The 21,448-nt window shown below is 37.0% G+C and overlaps 1 protein-coding gene across 1 annotated transcript in view; it reads left to right on the top strand.

The window, feature by feature from the left end:
- The window catches only part of RPS6KA6 (ribosomal protein S6 kinase A6), a 263,852-nt gene that overhangs the window by 56,925 nt on the left and 185,479 nt on the right, over nt 1–21,448 (top strand). The window contains exon 2 of the mRNA XM_075538267.1: nt 1,065–1,124. Coding sequence (XP_075394382.1) covers nt 1,065–1,124 — 60 coding nt within the window. The remainder of the gene's footprint in view (nt 1–1,064; nt 1,125–21,448) is intronic.

The raw sequence follows: 21,448 nt of genomic DNA, 5'->3' as shown, positions 1-21,448 counted from the left end.
AAGAGGACAGGCTGACTGTGGCAGTTACTTAATCTGTCAACTGGAGCGAATGGGTGGAGTCTAGCCTGTCAGTCAGGTCATAGCCAATGAGGCCTCTCTATGGGTACAGCCGCCTCCTGAGGATTTTGGGAACTCCTGTCTTCCTCCCTGGAGGCAGGACACACACTCTCCCTGCCAGACAGTCTGGTTGACAAGCCACATGGAGCTAATCTGATGGCAACCACAGCCTTGGAGCTGGAGGAGCCATGTAGAGACCTACGTCAGCACTGAGATGTTTCCACCACCACTGGATTCACAAGACTTTTTACCCACTGGCCTGTGATCTTCCTGCATTTGGCGTCATTGCATGTGCTCTGTGAGTCTGAAGAGGAATTTTTATACTGGTATCGGGCATATGGGCTAATATCAGACTTACGGACTTGATGTGAACTGGGCTGGGATGTTTTCTTAATATGCAATTACTCTTTGATATAAAGCTCTCCCTTGCATAAAAAAAGAGAAATCCTCTGTATTATTTTCTAATGTAGTGGTTAAACTGTAACCATGATTTCCTACTGAGATTTGTATATTAAAATAATTTTATTTTCTTAACTACTTTTTTTCTCTTGCTTAGGGTCTATTCTTTCTTATGTATAGTGTCTCATAAAACTGAACTTAGCTGAATGAAGAATAATTTATAGCAGTGTAATTATATTTAAACCTTTTGGTTTTGATATACACCCTCAATAGATTTTCCCTGTGTTTGGTTTTTAAATTAAAAAAATTGGTCTCATGAGTATTTGGTAAGAGACTGTCTTACTGGAAATAATAAGTCATGCATTTCATATAATTTAGTGTATTTTTTTACCCATAACAACAAAGATCTAAACAATGTGAAATGAGATGTAAAGCTCTGCAAATAAAGGGTTCTCTAGGACGACAGGGAAGTTATGTTAATTGTGACCCTCTTTTGCCCTTTTGTGTTTAGTAAGTATGGGGCTTGTTAGATTCTGAAGGGGAATGTGTGTAGTTATAATGATTGTTCTAATACTCTTAAACTTCAACTATTTAATAATATTTTCCAGGTAAATAGTATTCAAATGGTGGTTGAGCCAATGGAAGAAGGAGAAGCAGATTCTTGCTGTGTAAGTATACTTTAAAAATATTTTAGTTTTGTTACTAGGAATATATACAGCAGAACACGCCCTAATTCTTTTTTTAACGAATTCATTTTTACTTGTACAATTCAATGACATTGCTTACATTCTTTTAATTGTGCAATCATTTTTACCCTTTTCAAGGTGTTCCTCCTAACATAGTTTCACTACTTCCTGTTTTTACTATTTAGTCCTTCTGTTTGCTATTATCAATTTAATCTCATATAGATCTTTAAAGAGCTTAATGCTCAAGGCAGGCATTCTTTATTAATTAAACTAAAGTATTCTTTGGTTTTAGAGTTCAGGGGATAATTTTGGTTTAACCTTTAAAAGATATCTCAATGTAATATTGTCAGGAATTCTTTTAGCCCCTATGACTCCAGAAATTTAGGGTGCATGAGAATTTTAAGTTCTGGTTTGTATTTTACACTTTTGATCAGAACTCTGTGGGATTTTTATTCCCGTGGAACTATTTTTTTAAAAGTGTTAAGTAATAATGTGAAGGCCCCATCCATTTCTCCTGACATCATGGTAAAAGAGACAGTTGTTCATGGAGGAGGCAGTTAGCCACACATTCCATTTTTTTCTTGATATTCTTGACTCTCCTTCCTCTGTTTCATCAGGTGAATTACAGACCAATTGTTGTACCTTAGATGGTCGCTTGAAACTTTTTAGGATCTTAGGCACTATGCAAAGAACTAGAAAGTAGAACAGAACACTAAATATATTGTTAGGCCAATTAACTGGAATGTTCTGTGAACCTTCAAACCAAGGAACCAGATCCCATGAAGTGTTTAGTTGTACATAAGCAGCCTTAACAGCTACTCTTTCTTTTTGTTGTTTTATATATATCTCTATATATCTATATATATCTATATATATATATCACAATTTTTGCCAATTCAGTTTTTCCACGTGTGCAACTTATTGACAGCAATTACGTAAATCAGCTTTGTAGCCCCTACCCTTAATCAGTTTTCCACCACTGTGTACTGGTAGTAGTCTATAAGCAGTAAGCTCCCACTTTGTCTCCTTCTCCGCTACCCTCTAGTAACCACACATAAATGTTTGATCTCTACGCATTTACCTGTTCTTGTCTTTTTATGTAAGTGAGGTCATACAACATTTCTCCTTCTGTGATAGACTTATTTCCCTAGCATAGTGCCTTCTAGCTCCTTCTTTATTGTAGTGTATATCAAAACTTCATTTCTCTTATTGTATAGTATTCCTTTATATGTTATGCATCACAGTTTTATTTATCTATTTGTCTGTTGGCTGTTTGAGTATTTTTACTAAATTATTGAGCCACAGTATTAGCATATAAAAAAGAGAAAAATGGGAAAGGGAAAAGTTTCTGTCAGTTAAATAAATGTATTCAAATAAATTGCTATTAAACAAATTTAATTAATAAATGACCTGTAGTTAAAAAATAGGGTAAGTTTTCCTATTATAATTGATTATGCATGGAGTATTTTTCTTTAAAGAATTTTATTGAAGTGTAATTTTCCTTTCATAAATTTTACCAATTTAAAGTTGAAATGAATGAAATTTTTACATGCCTGTTTGCATTTTACTTGCTAATTTGGATTAGAGAATCTCCTGAATTAAATGATATATTGAGAGCTTCCAGCTTCATGGTAGGAGATTTAATATGCAAATATTTAACCAGGAGGGTACCCTTAGCTCACTTCAAACTCATTTCAATACTTTTAGGAAGGATCGCACCTAAATTATTTCAAAAGTTTTTACCCCTTCTAAAGGCTACTTTACTTTTTGGCCATTTTTGCAAGGCTTATTTATACACTAGATTCTCATGTTGCAAGGCCTTTTAAATTGTGGTGAAATTATACATACCAAACATCTGCAAGTGCTTCCACATTTAAATGACATTACTTATATTTATCATTTTGTGGGCGCTCTGGTGGTGTAGTGGTGTTTGAGCTCCTAACGGTAAATTCAGTAGTTTGAACTCACTAGGAGAAGAATGAGGCTTTCTCCTCCTGTAACGGTTTAGAGCCTCAGAAACCCAAAAAGGTAGTTTCTATGAGTTGGAATTATCTTGATAGTGAGTTTGATGTTTTGTTTTTTTGTCATTTTGTGCCACAATTATTGTTAGCCGTATTCAAAATATTTCACTCCAATTAACATAAACTCAGTGCTGTCTAAAAAACCCTTCCCTCTTTTCCTTATTTTCCCATCCTTGGTAGCCATGAATTATCATTGGTCTCTGTATATTTGCTTTGCATTTTGTTGTGTATATTTGGGTTTTATATATTTTGAGACCCTAAAGTATTCATCCTTTACAATTGATTTCACTTAACCTAATATTTCAACATTTACCCATGTTCTGGCATGTGTCAGACATTTATTTCTATTTACCAACACATAATATTACATTATATCTGTACTAGTGTAAGTAAACAGTTACTGCTGCTGGAATTCCACTTCATACATACACAGATTTATTGCAAACTAAGCATGAATAAACATGCCTCTGTGATCAGTGAATGGCTGCAAAGAAGTTCTCTGAGTAATACATTTATCTTAATCTTATTAAGGTATTTTCTTAAAACAAAGTCCAATTAACTGATGGGCTGGACTAGTTCAAATCAAGATGGAGAAGTTGGTTCACATGGTTATGGTGGCTGCATATTTAGGATTCCAACAACGTGATTTTGATAAGTTTTCTTAAAATGCACGGGAGATCATGGCGGCTTATTATAACAAGAAAAAAGCTTTAAGAAAATTGAAAACTACATTGGGGAGAAAAAGGCCAGGAAACATGAAACAATGATTTTTCCCCCCCAATTATGATAGTGTACCTGCTCATTTATCCTGGGAGGATGGGCTCTCCTCTGAGATTTTTGTTGGGAAACCTTATCTCATCCAACTTTTAAGGCCTTTATCTTGCTTCCTCGTAATTCATGTTCCCTCAACTGAAAGATATTTGCAAACAATCAAAAGGTGAGTGCATAGAGGGTGCCCAAACCCCCATTTGACGTGGTGCACATAGAAGAACACTGCATTTTTGGTGAAGGGGTTGATAATTGGAAACAGTTACTTCTAAAGTATATGTGCATCTAGATAGAGGATGTGTTGAAAGAAAATAGCATTACATTTTGATAGTTTAGTAAAGATTGCTATAATTTTATAGCAATACCTGACTTTGTATATTGAATGATTGTCAAATAATTACCTTTTTAATTGTAAGAAAACAAGTTGGGGAAATAGTGCTTTGGATAGAAGAACAAGAAAATATATACAGTGCTAGATGAAAATCTGATTTATTCTTACTTCCCAGTCAGCTTCATGAGCTACAGGGAGTCGTATGGATTTTTGAAGAGTAAAGGACAGACTCACTTTCAAGGATTGGATCTAGTGAGTGGCAGGAGTTCTCTGTATATAAAACCTTCTCATTAAGCTTGTAATAGTTACTCTACTGGTTTTGTGTCAGTAATGGTGTGTAGACTAACACACTCAAAGTATAACATATAAAACAGTGAAGAAATATAAGAATTAAGAAACTAATTACACCACACACACACACACTCATATATAAATATCAAGCAAAATGACAGTGACAAATCCATATATATCAATATTCTGACTGAACATTAATGGGCTAAATATACCAGTAAAGAGGCAGAGAGTAATAGAGTTGATAAGAAAACAAAACCCATCAATATACTGCTTATAAGAAACATATCTCAGAAACAAACATAAACAGAGACTGCACAAAAGCATATGAAGCAAATAATCAAAAGCAAGCAGGTATATCAATAATAATCTTTGAAAAGATAGACTTCAAGGCAAATAGTGTAATAAGAGACAAGAATGAACACTACATAATGATTAAAGGAACAATAGCTCAAGAAGATATAACTCTAATAAACGCATGTGCCTGTGGGGCACCAGTCCCCACAATCGAATGGGTCCAAGGGGTGGCTGTGTAATTGAGGGGTAAAATTAAAGAGACACCAAACAAGATAAAGCATGAAAATGCTCACCTCTGGGACCATCATGACTTCAGGAGTCATATCCATGCAAGAGAGAGGGAGAATATATTTCCAACCAAGGCTTATATGTACTCAGGGGATGTGCAAACCCATCTAGTTACAGGTAACCACATACGTAACAAAGTAGGGTATAACCTAACCCTCAAAGTCCCCGAGTATATTGGAGGAGTAACAACACCAGTGCCTAGGGCAGGTAAGGGGGAGTGGCCGTCCTCAGAAACTTGAGAGCAATAGCTTGTGTCTGCTCCTGTAGGTAAAGCTGCTGACCTCACAGCAATCAGCCATGTGCTTGCACAAGGTAACTTTTTTTCCCTTTTTAAATCACTTTATTGGGGGTTTGTACAACTCCTCACAATCCATTGTGTCAAGCACATTTGTATATTTGTTGCCATCATCATTCTCAAAACATTTGCTTTCCACTTGAGCCCTTGGTATCATCTCCTCATTTTCCCTCTCCCTTCCCACCCCCCCCTCACTAACCCTTGATAATTTATAAATTATTATTTTGTCATATCTTTCACTGTCCGATGCTTCCCTTCACCTACTTTTCTGTTGTCTGTTCTCCATGGAGGGAGTTATATGTAGATCCTGTGATTGGTCCCCCCTTTATCCCTCACCTTACTCTTAGCCTCCTGGCATTGCTACTCTCATTATTGGTCCTAAAGGGTTTATCTGTTCTGGATTCTTTGTGTTTTCCTGCTCTTATCTGTACCAGTGTACATCTTCTGGTGTAGCAGATTTGTAAGGTAGAATTGGGATCATGACAGTTGGGGTGGGGAGGAAGCATTAAAGAACTATAGGAAAATTGTATGTTTCATCAGTGCTGTACTGCACTCTGACTGGCTCGTCTCCTCCCAACAGTCCTTTTTATACAGGAATGTCCAGTTGCCTACAGATGGGCTTTGGGTCCCCAGTCTGCACTCCCCCTCATTCACAATGATAGGATATTTTGTTCTTTGCTGCCTGATACCCGATCCCATAGACACCTCGTGATCACACAGGCTGGTGTGCTTCTTCCATGTGGGCTTTGTTATTTCTGAGATTGATGGCCGCTTGTTTACCTTCAAACCTTTAAGACTCCAGATGCTATAGCTTTTGATAGCTGGGGTTCATCAGCTTTCTTCAGATGTGCTTATGCATCTGCTTTGTCTTGAATGATCTCGTCTGGAAGGTGAGCATCATGGAATGCCAGTTTAATAGAACAAAATGTACTTGCATCGAGGGAGTAGTTGACTAGAGGCCCATTGTCCATCTGCTACCTTAATACTAAACCCATAAATATATGCACATAGATCTATTTCCTCCTCATCATATATAAATATATTTATAATACAAAGTAACTTTAAGGTAGCACTATTATGAGAGGATATAACAGGGAACAATATTATGAGAATGTGATGGGGACTCACCTCCAAAGGTGAAGGCCTCCCTCCACCCCAGAAACCCAGCCCGCCAGGCTCCTTAATATATGAAACTAAAGGACTCATCCATATGCACTCTCTTCCCATTCTCTGCTCCCCAGATGCACCCGTAAAAGACCCTTGAATACATTAATCAAATCCTGAGAGAATTGAGGACAGATACAGAAAGCTCAAGAGTAATAATGGGAGACTTCAATATAACACTGTCAAGGAAACACAGAAGATCAGGAAAGAAACTCAATAAAGACACAAAACAGCTGAAACTTGAGCTCCTAGTCATATACAAAAGGCTCCATCCAACAAAAATACAGTATACATTCTTCTTCAATGTGGAACATTCTCTAGCAAAGACCACATACTAAGCCACAAAGCATGCCTTAACAATTAAAAAAAAGATTCTGAAACATATTTTCTCAGATCATAATATAGTAAAATGACAAATTAACAATAAAAGGAACAAAAACATGAAGACAAACACATTGAGATTTGAATAACATAGTACTTTAAAATGACTGGGTTCAGTCTCAAAAGGACAAGTGCTTTGTGAGTCCACTCCTACAGGGATGAACACCTGGATGGGAGCAGGTTCAGACTTTCAGGCCATCCAGTCTGCTGGCTAGGTCAGGGGCCTCTGTTGAGAGCCTGAATTGTAACCATGAACTATGTACTATCCTAACTGTGCATCTTGAAGGGCACTTTGGTGGAGGACTGTGTATGTTGACGGGCACTTTGGCAGAGGGGTTCTCACGTCAACTGGGATCAGATTTTTGAAAGGTGGGGAGGAGAGGATGACCACTTAGTGATTACCATGTACAGGTATGGTGAGATCCTTTGGACTGGCAGACATTCCTACCAGAATGATGAGAGATACTGATGGGAAAATCAAGCCAGGATTTGTGGAAGGGAGCATACATGTCTGGGAGAAGACAAGTGCATTTCTGTTGGTAACCAACTTCTTAGCAGGGAAAAAAATGACTAACAATACTTTTAAGGACCCTAAGGGGGGATTATGCCTGTAGATTGTTCCTACTAGGCCACATTTGGTTTGAGTTTCTGTACCCCACCCCCTTGGGATTCAGGCCATGTGCCATAGAACACTGGGACATTGTATCCTGGAGCTTTAAGGCACACAACATGCTCCAAAAGCCATTCCAGAGGGAAGTGATGTGAAACCCCAACTAAGTAAACTAGGCTGTACCTGAAACATACCTTTAACCTGACTACTTAAGATTGAAACTACAAAAAAAAATTGAAACTACATGGTCTGTGAAGATGCAGAAGACAGCTGTACCAAGAATATTGAACTATTGGTAGGCAGATTAACATTTCCTTGCTACTTCAATGCCCTTCTTGCTGTATTAAGATATGTATTATCCTGGCAGAGCTGTGTCTGACACATTGTCGGTGAATATAATTTAAACCATTTTTCTTACCACTAACTCCTATTGTTAGTGTAAATAGCATCCAGGCACGCAAGGTTGTATTCAGTACAATTCAATACTCCATGCTTTTTGATTTGTGGTTAGCCTCCACTTGTTTAATCTCCCTCTCTCAATAGTGTTTTAAAATTATTACACGGGCTAATCAATGAAACTCTAAACAGAAGGTCCTTATGTTCAAGGGAAATTATCAATAAGATCCTCTACCATAAAATTATAAGGATGTCTAAGGTGAACCAGAGACAGATCCAAAACATGTAGATTCAGGAATGGTTTGGGCTCGCGCATAATCCTAGCTCCAATCTGAGAACAATTAGTTCTTATGACATGACCCTGCTCAATAGTTACCCTCATGAAGGAATACTGACTGGGTGCTATACCAAAGTGTGGTGAATAAATTAGATGGTGCCTGACTGTCAAAAAGAAGAGCATCTGGAGTCTTAAAGGCTTGTTTTCAAACAAGCAGCCATCTAAGGAAGGTATCAACTAGGCCCACATAGAAGAAGCACACCAACATCTGTGATACAAGGATTTTAATTTATGTAATCCTAATTCAAAGAGTGAATGGTAGCAAACCTTTAATTGTGAGATTCTGGTATTCAGAATGCTATGGATGACAGTAGAAGTTCAAAATACATTTTCAGGATGTACACAGGATGAAAAAACTCCCAATGAATTCCCTCTATCCATAATTGTGGGATGGGAATAACCTGGTTATCAGAGTCCTGGAGAGATGACTATTGTAGATTCAAATGATAAATCTGACTGTATGGTTGAAAAAAATAAACTGGGTAATAAATCAACTAAGGGATAAAATTTTTAAAATCTTTGAAAGTAATGGGAATGCTGATACAATCTATCAAAACCTTTGGGATACAATGAAAGCAATAATCAGAGATCAATTCATAGCAATAAACACACACATGACAAAAGAGAAATCCCAAATCAATACCCTAACATAGTACCTTCAACAACTGGAGCATAAATGCTCTAATAAAAGAAGAAAATAACTCATAAGGATTAAAGCATAAATAAACAATCTGGGGGGGGGGGGAAATCAACAGTGGAAAAAAATCAACAAGACATGAAGTTGGTTCTTTGAAAAGATTAGCAAAGCAGATCACTGGAAAACCTAAAGGAAAACAAAGGAAAGCTGCAAATACCTAAATAAGATATGAAAATGGTGACATCACACCAAACTCCTACAGCTTGTTGATAATATGATTCTGAATAGAGAGAACTCAAAAGTCTCCACAAAATGTCTGCTGGAAATAAAAAGAATAATGCAACACTAATATTAAGAAATGTACTCCAACATATTGACAACATATAAAAAATGGACATATATCTAGAAACATGTCATCCACTCAAATTAATGCAAACAGATGTGAAAAACTCAATAGACCTGTAACAAAAAAAGAAATTGAGGTCTTTAAGAATCTTTCAACCAAGAAAAGCCCAGGGCCAGATGGAATCACAGGGGAATTCTACCAAGTATTCACAGAAGATCTGTCACTGATATTCCACAAACTATTCCAGAATATAGAGGACAACACAGTCCCAAACTCATTCTATGAAGCACACATAATCCTGATGCAAAAATCCGACAAAGATAGAAAATTGCAGACCAGGAACAGAGTAGTAGAGCTGATTGTGATGATGTATATATAACTCTTTAGAAGCGGTTTAACTATGGAAGTGTTTGATATACTAATAGTATATAAAGAAAATGGAAAACAAAAACAAAAAACAAACTTGAGACCTATGGCCACCATGGATAAAGGAGGAAGAGGTTTTGCTTAGGAGGCATTGAGTTCATTTTAATGGTGGTAGAACAATTTGGAGAGTGATATTAAATTAATGGTTGTACAAAATGAGTATAATAAATGACACTGAATTATACATATAGAAATTTTGGAATTGGGTGAATGTTTTGTTGTGTGTATTATTGCCAAAATTAGAAAAAATTACATGAATAACGTAAAAAGAAAATATTCTGAAATTGATTGAGGTAAAAATTGTGCAACTCTTCTTGATATGGTTAACCTATTGAATTATATAATATGTGGATGAAGTATCAATAAACGTGTTTTAAAAAATGAAAAGAAAATAGATTTTCAGATAACAAAGAAAATTACAGATCTGTATCCCTCATGAACATAGAAAACTCAACATAATTCTATCCAATAGAATCCAACAGCATATCAAAATATAATTCACTGTGTCCAAGGGATACAGAGATGGTTTAACAATCAAAAAGCAATCAGTGTAATCCACCACATGAATAGGCAGAGAGAAAAAGCCACATGATCATATCAATAGGTGCAGAAGAAGCATTTTACTATGCCCAACACAGATTTCTGATAAATCACTCGACAAAACAGGAATAGATGGGAAATTCCACAACATAACTAAAGCCATATAGGAACAACCAACATCATGCTGACTGGGGAAAGACTAGAAACATTTTCCCTAAAAATGAAGATCCAATAAAGATGCCTCCTATCACCACTCTTATTCAACATTGTTCTTATAGTTTTAGCCATAACCTTCAGACAACAAAAAGAAATGAAGGGAATTCAAATAGTCAAAAAAGAAGTGAAATTCCTGCTGTTTGCTGACAATATGATTCAATATATAGAGAACTCAAAAGTCTCCACAAAATGTCTGCTGGAATTAAGGCATTCTGTAAAAAAGCCAGTTAAAAAGTTAACAAGCAGAAATCAATTGGATTATGAATACCAACACAGAGCTGTGAAACAAGATATTAAGAATATATCTTTTATAATAAACATACAAAAGATGAAATATTTAAGAATAATCTAATCACAGAATCAAAAGACATGTACAGAGAAAACTACAGAATGCTATTGTAAGAAACCAAAAAATAACTACATATATAGAATATCTTATGTTCATGAATAAGCAGACAATATTGAGAAAATATCAATACTACATGAAGCAATCTACAAAACCCAAACACAAACTCATTCTAATTTTATCAATTTTTACTGATAATGACCCTTTAGTACAAGGTAGAACTGCCCCTGTGGGTTTCTGAGTTTGTTACTTTATGGAAGTAGAAAGCCTCGTCTATCTCCTGAGGATTGATTGGTGGTTTCAAATTGTTCACCTTTGGGTAAGCAGTACAGTGCCTAACTATTACACCAGCATTGTATCTACAAGTACAGTGCATCTTCAATCCAAATCCAAAATGTATTCCTCTAAACAGATGAGTTTGAAAAACGTTCCCAAGAACGGAATCACAGATTTGACAAATATATTACGTGTAATGGAGAGTACTCTGAAGGTAATAAGGTTTTGTGAAAAATTTAAATACATAGCTTTGAAAAAAAATTCCAATTTTGGGGAACCCCTTTGTAGAATCCAAGGGGAAAAAAAATCTTGTCTTATGTTCCTGGTTATATACATTTTTGACCTTGTTTCTAGTCAACCCTCCACGACTCAGTGTGTGTAGTATGTATTATTGTGAACTTAGACTGCCATTTCAGAGAACATGACTTCCATCATAGACCACATCAGAAGGACTTGATGTGGAAATCCCATTGGGTTAATTGGGTTATATCTCAAACTTACTTATAGCCCTTGGACTCAAGACTGAGACTCCTGGTATGACAAGAAACAGATGACTACAACCTTAAAGTTGTGGAATGGTGGTTACTGGACCTTGGTTTGGATGCCATGCTTTGCCGGTGCCCAATAAAAGGTGGCCTGGAACTACCATATATTTACTATTTAAATGTCCTTGTTTTACAATGACATTAATCTGGTAGTCAAGGTTCTGCCCCTATGGATGAATGTTACTGGAAAATTTCCCCTATAACCAACCCCCATTGTGTATAATCATTTAAAAGTTCAATCTGTGCAAATCAACAACTCATGAATTGCAGTTTGAGCTGGTCTATGTTTGCATTGCTTCCTATTCTCAACAGTGTATTAAATTCTGCTGTTGATAAATTAATAACTATCAATAGAATTACCTTTTAACCCAGAAAAATGACCAATAATTTTCTTTTTCATAAAATGAAAATGAGGCCTCCAAAGTAAGGCAGAGATGGACATAATCCATAGACATGTGATTGGATTTTAGGCTTGCACTTAATTCTAGCCCCAATCCAAGAACACTTGGTCTTATGAGATGGCCCTGCTTGATGCTCGCTTTCATGAAGATATCATTGAAGATATGGTTGCTACAACAAAGTGTGGTAAAGAAAGCTGATGGTGCTCAACTTTCAAAAACATTTGGTGTCTTTAAGGCTTATCTTAAAAGAAAACAGCCATCTAAGTAAGGTGTCAACTAAGTCCACATGGAAGAAACACACCAGCCTGAATGTTCCAAGGATGATAAATAACAAAATCCAACTCCCAGAGAGGGAAAGGTATCAGAGCTTTAATTGTGAACATCCAGTTGGCAGACAGCCCAAAGTTCATCTGCAGTGGAAGCCCAAAATTCATCTGCAGGCTCCCTGCATATATTTAGCCTTTGGTGTCTACCCACTGATCACAGTCAAGGGACGTGAATTACTTTGCTATCAGACAGAGACTACTGTAAATAACTCATTTAAGGCAGAAGGAATTAAGTTAAAATATGGTACCTGGTCATTTGCTCTCTCGACCAATTTTGAATTCATTATATTTTTCAATATTCCTTGATAGATATTTTTCTCCTGGTCTTTTAAAATATTTTCATTGGTCTTTTTTTCTTTTAATAAAATTTAATATATTTGCTGCTTTTTATCAGGAGGTGGGTGGGCGGGCAGAATGGGCAGATGTATAGTGACAACTAGTATAATGCCTATTGGTGATACAGGGTGAGAAGGGGAGGTTGGAGGAAAATGGGGAGAAAATAATGAATACAGGAGTGGGAGGATGTTCTGGAAGTCATTGTGATGATACGTATACAACTCTTTAAATACAATTGAACTGTGGACACACATTATATATGAATTATATGTCAATAAAACGATTGAAAATCCTATGGGTGATAACTAAAATAAAATTTTATCTTTTCTTTATTTGTATCCTCTTAGTGTTCTTTCTTATTGGAAAATGCTGCTATCGGCTTTGTGTTCTTTGGTCTTTGACTTTGTTTTCAGATTTTTTTTGTTAATCGTTTTATTGGGGGGGGGGCTCTTACAAATTTTTTTTTTAAACAATTTATTAGGGGCTCATACAACTCTTATCACAGTCCATACATAAACATACATCAATTGTATAAAGCACATCTGTACAGTCTTTGCCCTAATCATTTTTTTCTCTTTTCTTTTTCTACATTTTATTAGGGGCTCGTACAACTCTTATCACAATCCATACATATACATACATCAATTTTATAAAGCACATCCATACATTCCCTGCCCCAATCATTCTCAAAGCATTTGCTCTCCACTTAAGCCCTTTGCATCAGGTCCTCTTTTTTTTTCCCCCTCCCTCCCCGTGTTTTCAGATTTTTGTGTGTGTTTTTTAAGAGAGGATGTTTGAAATTCTTTACTGAGTGGTCCTTAACATTTTGAACTTGTGGCATCTTCTCTGTGGCCTGATGTTTTGTAATGGATTGCTTTACCATTTCACACCATCCTACTCATTGGTGATAACTTATAATTACTTTTAAAGTATGTATGGACTATTTGTTCTCTGAAATGTGTATTTTTAAATGTTACCAGTATCTTAGGAATTGGATGGTTATACATTAGCACAAGGCAGTAAAATATTTGCTCTGTATATTGATTCATATTTACTTAGAAAATTTAGTTATATTTAACTGAAAATATATATTAACAGAAACTAATATCTTCATTTTAAGTGCTAGATTTCTGCTTTTGAATTATTCTTGACATTTCACATAATAACTATTTTTAATATAGTTTCAAGTATGAGTTTTACATAGTCAATTTCACATAGAGCATTAAAGTTTGCAGGAGTCTAAAATGAGGGTGATTGCCCTTTGCATGATGAAGTTTTTCCTTATCTCAAAATTACAGTGCTAATTGAGCTTTAATCATTATTTTTGTCCCCCTCACCCCAACTCAATTGACTTTTCTTACGAGCAAACACAATCTCAGATCATTACAACTAGCTTCAAAGTTTATAGATATTATTAGAAAATTATCCTTAGGTCACAAATAACTACTATCCCACATTAAAAGGGGAAATTCCCATGCAGTCAGGGACAAGGTACCCTGTGGATATTTCCATGGCAATGAGTTTATGCATTCCCAAACTTTGTCTGGCTAATCATCTACCACTTATCCAATGGACTCCATTCAATCTTTTGGAAAGAACCAGAGATTAATGATACTGTTCAAGCCATGGAAACACAAGTTCATAGGGGGTACACCTGCTATAAAAATACTCAGGATTTAAGAGAATTTCTCTGCTAAAGATCCCAAAATGCTTTGTAAAATGAAGGAATGCTGAGTCACATTGTAGTTAAGCGACGTATAGCAAGTAAGTGACACAGTATTAGGAGAGGTCGTGGCCTGAACTACCAGCATAACATTGCCACTTTGCTTTTGTCAACCTTTCACTGGGACCATTCAGAGTTACACTTACAGAGAATACATTCAGAATGTTAGCACACCAAGAAGAAAGAGGAGCATTACTTTTTTCATTGCAGTACGAGTGCTTGCTTATAATTCAACTGTAAATAGATAATTACTGTAAGAGGTAACCATTACAAATTACACAATATAGTACAAATAAGTGCAATAACCTCAATTTTTGTAAATATTTTGTGGTATTCAAAAGTTATTTCACATGGTAAAAATGTTCAGTTTTGATCCTTTTAACTTTAGTCTTAAAAAGGGATGACAGAAATTATTCTCATTTTATGGATGAACTGACCCTAATAAATAGAATAAACTAACCCATGTGAGAAGTAGTTTGCCATCCTTCTTTGCTTTTCAATCGCCAAACCAAAAATTTACAAGCCTAAATGCTTTTCAATTGCATTATAATGTTTATATTAAGTTGTATTTTTATTACATTTCCATTATTTCTGATAGCATTCTTTGTAAGGGCTGTATACTTATTCTTGGCTTGGTTTTCAACGACCCTGGTTTATTCTCTGCATGGGAAGGGTATAATCAAACTCTATCCCCAGATATCTGCATGTATGTTAATTGTCACATCCATACTTTTTAATTGTCTCTTGGAATTTCTAGGTGATCTTTTCACCAATATGTCCTGTCTGTAGCAAATATTTTAACGGAAGTATATTGCATTATTTTTAAAATATCATTTTATTGGGGGCTCGTACAACGCTTATCACAATCCATACATACATCCATTGTTTCAAGCACATTTGTACATTTGTTGCTGTCATCATTCTCAAAACATTTGAACCCTTGGTATCAGTTCCTCATTTCCCTTCTTTACCCGCTCCCCATTTTCTCATGAACCCTTGATAATTTATAAATTATTATTATTTAGTCATATCTTACATTGCATTATTAATATAAATCAAGTTTAGTGTTTAAAAATGCTATGGCTTTTACCTATTTTATGGAGGACATTGTGTTTAGTTCTACAGTCCTATGTACAACTTAGTTCTACAGTCATAACAATTGTGATGATGGGGCAGGACTGGGTAGTGTTTTGTTGTTTTGTATGTAGGGTCGCTATGCTTGGGAACTGATGTGACAGCACCTAACAGCAAACTTACTGTTCTCAGGTCTGTTTTGACCTATAGCTATTCTGTAGGACAGGGTAGGTTTCTGACACTGTGACTCCTTATGGGAGTAGAAAGCCCTCATCTTTCTCGCATGGGGCAACGGGTAGTTTCAAACTGGGGACCTTGTAGCTAGCAGCCATTGGTATAACCCAGTACAGGACCAGGTCATAATTGGGTGGGATAATTAAAATACAGTGTGTGAAACACTAACAGAACAGATTAGTGGTAGTGGGTATAAGAATGATGCATCTCAGAAGAAGTAATAGGACATCCTAAGACCATCAAGAAAGAAAAACCACTATCAGAATCTGTTGTAGGAAATCCTTGACTGAGGTGGCAGAGTCACTAGAGGCTACAGCCCAGAAACCATGAAACATACCAGAGGAGCAGCACCAAGATGGTGAGGCAGAATAAAGGGCTTCCCAGGCTATGGAACCAGGCTGAGGCCAAGGGACTATGTGGCTAAGAGGTTGAGTACTTGAGAGAGACAAGTGATTGCTCAAATAACCGAGTAGTATGCTCTTGTGGACAAGAGGACAATATCCTTAATGTTTTCTGATACTAACTTGTAACCTGTTAACTTCCCTAATAAATCTCATAATTAAAAGTTTGGAAACTGCTTGCTCAAAATTAAAAGAATATCACTTTTTTCCTGCAAGTGTTTCCATCTAAGGTAAATCTATTCTCTCAGCAGTTCTGGGTAGATCTAATTGCCTTTTCAAATGCAAATGTCTGATGTTCAAGGTTTTAGGTGGTCCTCAGCTTTTCTGCCTAAATCCCCTTGGTTTTAAACAAGAAATATTTTATAGCAATTCTTAATCTTGGCCTTTGAGCACAGTCAAGTATAGGATGTATATGGGCTTACAAAGTCACTGTAATCACAATTCTCATTCATTTTTATGACACATTTATGTCTATTTTATAACACGAAGTAGGAGAAACCAAAATCCATTGTAGAGTCAGCTAGATGCTTGATCCTAAACAACAGTCCTTTAAAAACAATACCCAAATTCAATTTTCTCCTCTTTACCCCAGATTTCTCTTTCATATACATATACCCTTTGGACTTTGGCAATGTGAATCCACCAGAACCTGCTCTTCTATCAAACACTAACCAGCCCTGCTTTTGCCCCAGGCAATTCTAGAAGTGACTTTCTCTCCTTGGCTGCTGTTTAACACCCAATCTATTCCTTTTGTGATTAAAGGAAAGGACCATCTAAAGTAACCATCTAAAAATCACAGGTTTCACTTCCCATACACCTTTCTCTTGTAAACCTCATGCTTCCATGAATCTGGAACCACTATAAAAATTACCATTTCTAATCTCAACTGAGGAAACATCATGGGGGTCATGGTGTTTTCTGGCTACATAAGAGAGGAGGATCCAGCTCCACAGCAGCCTATAGCTGATTGCTATAAAGCAGAGATCAGATACGCCTCAACTCTCTAGCATTCTTTTGCCCTCTTCTGGTACCAACTCTTCTTCCCATGGCACTCCACTTTTCTGCTACATTCAGTAATACATTGTAATGGCTACAATGAACTCAAGGACAGTATTCATGATTATGGGAGTTTATTAGGTTAGTTAACATGCTAGGGTCAGAAAACATTAAGGATATATTAGTTCACAGTAGCTCCACTTCTCAACTAGCAACCAAGTCTCTCTGGTACTCAGAATCTTAGTCAGGGGTCCCTTGACCTCCACAGTCCAGGAAGCCCACCTGCTGCTCTGGCCCACAGCTCCAGAGTCTCAGCAGTGTAATACTTTTGCTCTGGTGCTTCTGGTCCTGGTATAGTATGGCCTTTGCTGATGTTGCAACTTCAGGCAGGGATCTGGATTGTCCTGCACTGGTTGCTCTTTTTACTCCTTGGCCCAGAAATTCTCTCTCTGCTTTTGAGATGGCTTTCTTAGAGGAATGGTAAAATTGACCAGTCCTCAGTTTAGAATCCTCTGCACCATATTTGTATGGTCCTACACAATCATTAATAGGAGCCCTGGTGGTGCTGTAGTGGCTACGCATTTGGACTGCTAAATGCAAGGGCAGCAGTTCAAAACCTCCAGCTGCTCCTTGGGAGAAGGATTGGACTTTCTACTCCTGCAAAGAGTTAAGTCTCAGGAACTCACAGGGGCATTTCTACCCTGTTCTATAATGTCGGCATTGACTCAATGGCAGTGCGTTTGGTTTTGGGTTTAACCAATCATTTGGTAGGAGATACAGAGAAATGACTAGAAGAGCATTGAGTAAGCAATTTCACTTGGCTCCAATGGTGCTTTCAGTATTCTTCCTCCAACGCTAATTTAAGAGCTTTCAGCAGGCCAGGTGATGCCATCTGGATATTCATAGGATGTTAACGAGTCTTCCTGTGATCCTGAAGCCATATTCTTGAGGGGAGGAGAAAGGATTACTGATTAGATAACCACCTTTTTTGGTACTGGACCTAGATTCTTGCTATTTTTAAACTTTTTGAATGGTACAAAACATAAAGTTAGATAGTGGGAAGGGGGTTGCAGATGATAAAAAGGAATATCTAGGGCAATGAATGTACAAATGTGCTTTACACAATTGATGTATGTATGGATTGTGATAAGAGCTCTATGAGCCCTAATAAAACGATTAAAAAAGGCATATCTAATAGTAAACATCTGTATAGTATTGGGAAGCTGAAATAATGAAATTCAGAGCAGATTAAATATGAAGGGTAAAAGGAGTGATGCAGGAGATTATTAGTAATTTATAGTATAAAACACCTAGTAATAAACCAATAATAAACACATCTGTAATGAATAGCTGTAAACCACTGCTATCAAGTTGATTCCAACTCATAGTGACCCTCCAGGAAGTAAAACTGCCCATGTGAATCTTCACAGTTTCATCTTTCTCCTGCAAAGTCTCTGGTTAATTTGAAGTTGTGAACTTGCAATTAGCAAATCAACACATAACTTGCTTTGCCTCCAGAGTACATTAAAAATAGCCATACGTGTGTGTGTGTGTGTGTGTGTGTGTGTGTGTGATTGCTGTTAGGTACCATCTAGTCGATTTTGCTGCATAGTGAGTCTATGTGGCAGAATAAAATAGTTTTCTAGCTGTAATTTTTATGGGAACATATCATTTGCGGTACTAGGACTCATACATAATATATGTATGTGTGTGTATATGTATATATATATGTCTGTATATGTGTATATCCATGAGGTAGCTTTAAAAATTTTGTTGAAAAAAAAGAGAATGGAATTTTTTCATGAACTTTTTGAAGTTCTTTGTGTGTAAGTAATTGTACGTCTTTGTATATTTTAGAGGATTGGTCTCAGCCACATAAGAAAGTTATACATGGGTAAGTTCTGTTAGGTTCTTGGGGTGGTTTACTCAGTTCTTGCTTGGCAACCCTGAAAGAATTCATGTGACAGAACTTCCCTTTCATGCATATAAGGTACTTGGATTTTGTAAATCCAAGAATCTTCCCAAGTAACTTTTATGCGTGAAAGGGAAGTTTCAGGTATTACAGTCTGAAAAGGTACAGGTACATGCTATCTCTGTAAAGTGTGCAGGGCCACATGCAGGGCCTGTGGGAATGTTCACGACTGAAAATGGCCATTTTGCAAAGCATGGAAAAACCGGTGGAAGGAATACTTGAACAGGAGTGCAGGAGCATGGAACCATCCTAGGGAGCCAAGAGCAGGACATCCCAAGAGAGCAAGTGAGCTGTAAGTGGGCATGCAGGTGTGTGTACATCTGCACGTGGGAGGAATCTCATCCTCCACTTGCAGTACACACCTGAATAAGAGAAGAGAGATAGCTCTGTCCCCAGCCTGTGCTATTTATCCCCTCTTATCACCACTGGCTGGGAAGGCGTGGTTGACAGTATTAACCGATCTTATTGGTTGTGCTTAGACACCTGTGTGATGTCACGTCGCTGGTGCCTAGTCTGTGGGCCTAGGTGGACCTCTCACCTGGGCCTAGGTAACTTGGGTCTGAGCATGCTCAGTTCTGGATTTACCCATAGGTGTCTAATTAGTGGGCCTGAATCTTTATTTTTTTTACTGTGGCATGGACAGCTAATTTTGCTAGTGCAGACCTTCAAGAAGACAACCCCCCTTTATCCCTAATGTAGCGACCTGCCATTTGCAAACTATATGGATGCTCAATTCTCCCTGTAGCTATTGAATCAGGGTCTTTGGGGTTTGGGACCTAAACAAGTGCATATTAAATAATTCTTTTCTACAGGTGATTCTTAAGTACAACTAGGGTATTGTAAACCATGTCTATTTAAATTAGCCATCAGATAGTGATGCTGTATAGTAATTATTTGCTCACACACTTGTGTTTATAGAAAAGGATAATGACTAATCAGTAAGTAATAGCTTCTTTTGTAAAGTACAGGTTTGTTTTTGTTAGGTACCATAAAATTGGTTCTGACACATAATGACCTTATACACAATGAAACAATGCCCAGTCCTGTGTCATCTTCACAATTCTTCTTATGTTTGAGCCCATTATTGCAGCCACAGTGACAGTCGATCTTTGAGGGCCTTTTTCTTCTTCAATGCCCCTTTTCTTTCCCAAACATGAAGTTCTTCTCCAGGGAGTGGTCTCTTCTGACAGCATGTCCAAAGTATGTAAGATAAAGTCTTGCCATATGTGGTAGTTACATGATTTTATGTCAACTTGAAGATGTTTGAAAGTATAGGGGTGGAATCCAACCTGTCAAGCAGGTTACAGTCTGATGATGCCTCCTTGGGCCTGTGGCCTTTTTATAACTTGGGGAAACTGGGAACTTCACTCTTCCTGCTTACTGAGACTTTATCACCAACCATGAGAGTAGTTGCTGGTCCTCTGCAATGTTCCCAACAACCTAGGATCCAATTGACTCTGTATCCCCCGGCCTATGATGTTCATGCCTGCATTCCTTTGCCTCATTTTCTTTGTCATTGTAGGTTGCTATGTGAATCTGAAGAGGGACTGATGGACTTGAGTTGGACTGGGATGGGGTGTCTTCTTGATATAAAATTACTTTTTATAAAATTCTTTCTTATGTATACATGAGTGTCACTGGATTTATTTCTTTAGTTATCTGGGCCTAACACATCATTCTTGGCTTTAAGGAGCACTCTGGAGCACTTCTTCCAAGGCAGATCAATTTGTCCCTTTAGTAGTCCATGGTACTTTCAATATTCTTCTCTAGCACCATGATTCAAATTCATCAATTTTTCTATCGTCTTTTATTCAGTGTTCAACTTTCATGTGCATATGAGGCAGTGGAAAATTGCATGGCTTAGGTCAGGCACACCGTGGTCCTCAAAGTAACATCCTTACTCTTCGATACTCTAAAGAGGTCTTGTGCAGCAGATTTCCCTAATGCAACTTGCCGTTTGCTTATTGCTTCCATGAGCATTGATTGTAGACACAACCAAACCAGTATACTTGACATATCAATCTTTTCTCCATTTATCATAATGTTAATTATTGGTCGAGTTGTGAGAATTTTGGTCTTCTTTACTTTGAGTTGTAATATATACTGAAAGGTGCAATCCTTGATCTTTATCAGTGCATACTTCAAATCCATATTACTTTCAGCAGGAAAAAGTGTCTCATCTGCAGAATCTAGGTTGTTAGTAAGTCTTCCTCCACTCCTGATATTACATTCTTCTTCTAATAATCTAGCTTTTCTGATTATTTGCTCCACATGCAGACTGAAAAAGTATTTTGAGACCTTGCAATCATAACACACACCTTTCTTCATTTTT

The sequence above is a fragment of the Tenrec ecaudatus genome, chromosome X (assembly GCF_050624435.1).
Source record: "Tenrec ecaudatus isolate mTenEca1 chromosome X, mTenEca1.hap1, whole genome shotgun sequence".
NCBI classification, from domain to species: Eukaryota; Metazoa; Chordata; class Mammalia; order Afrosoricida; family Tenrecidae; genus Tenrec; species Tenrec ecaudatus.
This window is presented reverse-complemented; position numbering and strand designations above follow the sequence as displayed.